The following is a 3,270-nucleotide window of genomic DNA, read 5'->3' as shown; positions in this document are numbered from 1 at the left end:
TTTCTTCATTTGTTTGTCTTGTTCTTTTATTGTTTCCTTTTATATACCACATGTCAGTGAAATCATATGGTCGACTTTTTCTGTCTGACTTATTTCACTCAGCATAATTATCTCAAGATCCATCCATGTTGTCGTAAATGGTACTATTTCATCTTTTTTATGGCACAATAGTATTCCACTGTGTATATATACCACAACTTCTTTGTCAATGAGATACCACTTTTACGCTCATTGGAATGAGTAAAATTCAAAAGACTGGCAATACTGTGTATTAGGGAACACGTGGAACAACTGAAACTTGCATAGTTGCTGGTGGGAATGTGAAATAGGACAATCACAATAGGAACACAGTTTGGCAGAGTCTCATGAAGTTCAGCATACATTTTCCTATGACCCTCCAATTTCACTTCATCTTATTTATCCAAGAAAAATGAAAACATATGTCCAAAAAAGACTTGAATAAGAACGCTCACAGCAGCTTTATTCATAATAGTTCCCTATATATGGAATGCTACTTATATACATATCAATATGAAAATAAACTGTGGTGCATGCATACAATGAAATAGTACGCAGCTTTAAAGCAGGGACAAACTATTGATATGTGCAATGCAATGACATGAGTAAATCCCAAAAGTATTGTGCTGGGTAGAGAAGGTAAGAAGAAAAAAGTACGTTTTATGATCCTAAATACATAAAGTGAAAGGTCAGGTAAAATGAATCTTTGGTGACAGAAGTAAAACAAAAGTTGCCTCTGTGGCAGGAGGATTGACTGGGTGGGACATGAGAGGACTTTCAGAGGTGCTGAAACTAGGATGTGTGTTGACTGGGGTTTGCGTCACGTGACTGTATCACTGCACAAGCTCATTGAAGTGATGATCTGGGCAACACTCTGTCTTAACTACACCTGCATTAAAGATGTTTAAAAGCCAACATTGAAACTCAATACATTTGTTTGTAGAATATGTAACTTAAAAATATTTTTCTGTAATGAGGTTAATAAATGTTGAGAGGTCTTTGCATCCTTTTATGCATTTGACATTATGTATTTGACATACTAGCTGTCCTCAGAGAATATAGAGTCCAGTAAGACCCATTGGAAACCTGACATGAAGGATTAGAGTGTCTCCAGAAAGAGACAGTCAGGCCAGAGGCAAAGGGTTGGAAAGAGAGGGAGCCCGTGGGATTCTACTGGAGGGCTCGTGAAAAGAAATACCTGAAGACAACCTACCTGAAACCTTAAATGTACTTTGACATTGATTTATCTGGTGATAAAACTTAACTTCATACTTGCAAAGGTAGAAAATGGTGAAAACCATTTACTTAAAACATTAACTTAAAGATGGTGATTCAAATTTCACAAATGGAGAGATAACACTAGACTTGAAAATCATTTATTCCTTCCTTCATTATTTATTCAATCATCATTTATTATGTTAGGAAGTGCTCTTTGGGGCTAGACTGAACTTTAATTCTTTTAATTTATAGTGACAGATTGTAGGAAAGTGACTACAGATGAGTGTCAAAACGTAATGTTCTTTTAGTAGCTATCAATTAGGTAACAAAGAAATTTGGTCTTTCCTGCACTGCATTCAGTTTCTACTGAAGGTGGATCCTTCAAAAGTGGGAACAGTCTTGGACCCTTTTATTGGCAAACCTCCCAAAGATGTAGGGTAAGTGTCCTGAGTAAGGCAGTCCTTGGGACACTGCACCCAGTGTGTGCTTAACGAGCACAATCTCACTTAATCCTCATCAACAGGATTATTATGCTTATTGTTTTAATTCAGATTCCCAGAGGCTGAGAGACTTAAGAAACCTCCAAAACTGATAGGGACAAAGTTGGTTCTCCAAACCCCATGTGTCTGAACAAAGCAAGACTCTGAATCAGGACAGCAGAGTGCTCCCCGACATCTCCAGGGTTTCCTGAGGAGGACGTCCTCCATGTTCATCCCCCTCCGGAGTGTCCTGCAGAGCCCTCTGGAGAACCAGCTTCAGGGTCTGCCTTCCCTTCCTCCATCGCTGCCTGAACGAGCCAACGAAGAAGTAAATGATGGGATTGGCGCAGCCGTTGACACAGGACAGGACAAGTGCAGCCAGGAAAAGAGGAAAGAAGAGCTCATCGAAACCACTATCAATCCAGTACATGAGGAACCAGTGGATGCCCCAGGGCAGGCCGCAGAGGAAAAAGACCAGCACTGTGAGCAGGACGGTCACATACAGCCTGGTCGGCTGCACCCGCTGGGAGCCACACAGCAGTCTGGTCACCAGGGCCAGGCTGGACCCTGAGAGAAGCACACATAAGAAAATCAGCCACCCAGCAGTGATGAAATTAAATACTGGACACCACACCTGAGAAAAATCTACAAACAGGAAGCCACAGTATCTCCCATTCAGGATGCTCAGCAGCAGGGACAGGGCCCAGAGCAGGGCACACATGACAGCCGAGGTGTGTCTGGGGCGATGGCAGCGGTACCAGACGGGCCACAGGACAGACAGGCAGCGCTCAGTGCTAATGGCGCTGAGAAAGCTCAGGCCTGCGATGTAGGCAAAGGTGAGCACAGGGATGAGAAAGCTGGGGATAAGGATGAAGTGGAAGTAGTTGCTGAGCATACACATGGAAACTGTAATCTGGCAGCAGAGGAGCAGGAAGTCGGCTCCCGCCAGGTTGAGGATGTAGACAGAGAAGGAGGTCCTCCGCATGCGGAAGCCCAGGAGCCACAGCACAACCGCGTTTCCTGCTAGCCCCACCAGGGCTATGATGGCCATCAGCAAGGCTGAGATCAGTGCCCCCATCCTGAAAGCTTGAAGAATTGCCTCGTCACTTCCATTCATTGGCGTAACTGCAGTCCCCCAGGCTGTGACCGTTGCATTCATGCTCAGGATCCCTCCACTGGTGCCACTAGAACAGAAACAAGACTTGAGCACCTGACTCTCATGGCCACCCTGCTGCAGGAGAATTACTGTCCCTGTGTTCCAGAGGAGGGAAATCAGGCTTGCAGAGATTAAGGTACTTCCTGAAGGACACACAGCCTTGGCGTCCTGGAACCTGGATTCCAACCCAGTTCTCTCTGACTCTAAATCCAGGGCTGTCTCTACTGCCACACGTACCCTGTACAGATGGGAATATTCTACGATCCAAACATTTCTCCTGGGGGTCATGACATGTCTCCTGGTGGCAAGAGAAGAGAAGTCTGGACAGGTTATTTGGGATGATAACAGGACTGAGCTCAGCATTCCTTCTGCCCTGGGACTGAGATTTCCTTTGAGGGG

General features: G+C 44.5%; 1 protein-coding gene across 1 annotated transcript; it reads right to left on the bottom strand.

The window, feature by feature from the left end:
* Nucleotides 1-1,884: 1,884 nt before the first annotated feature.
* On the bottom strand, nucleotides 1,885-2,889 carry LOC308503218 (mas-related G-protein coupled receptor member X2-like; the record flags this gene model as incomplete). Its single annotated transcript, XM_081062352.1, has 1 exon — nucleotides 1,885-2,889. The coding sequence occupies exon 1, from the start codon at nucleotides 2,872-2,874 to the stop codon at nucleotides 1,885-1,887; it is 990 nt and encodes a 329-aa protein (XP_080918478.1). The 5' UTR covers nucleotides 2,875-2,889.
* Between the last annotated feature and the right edge of the window lie 381 nt (nucleotides 2,890-3,270).

Source organism: Rhinolophus hipposideros (assembly GCF_964194185.1).
Source record: "Rhinolophus hipposideros genome assembly, chromosome: 10".
NCBI lineage: Eukaryota > Metazoa > Chordata > Mammalia > Chiroptera > Rhinolophidae > Rhinolophus > Rhinolophus hipposideros.
The sequence above is the reverse complement of the archived record's forward strand: the minus strand, read 5'-3'. Positions and strand labels throughout refer to the sequence as shown.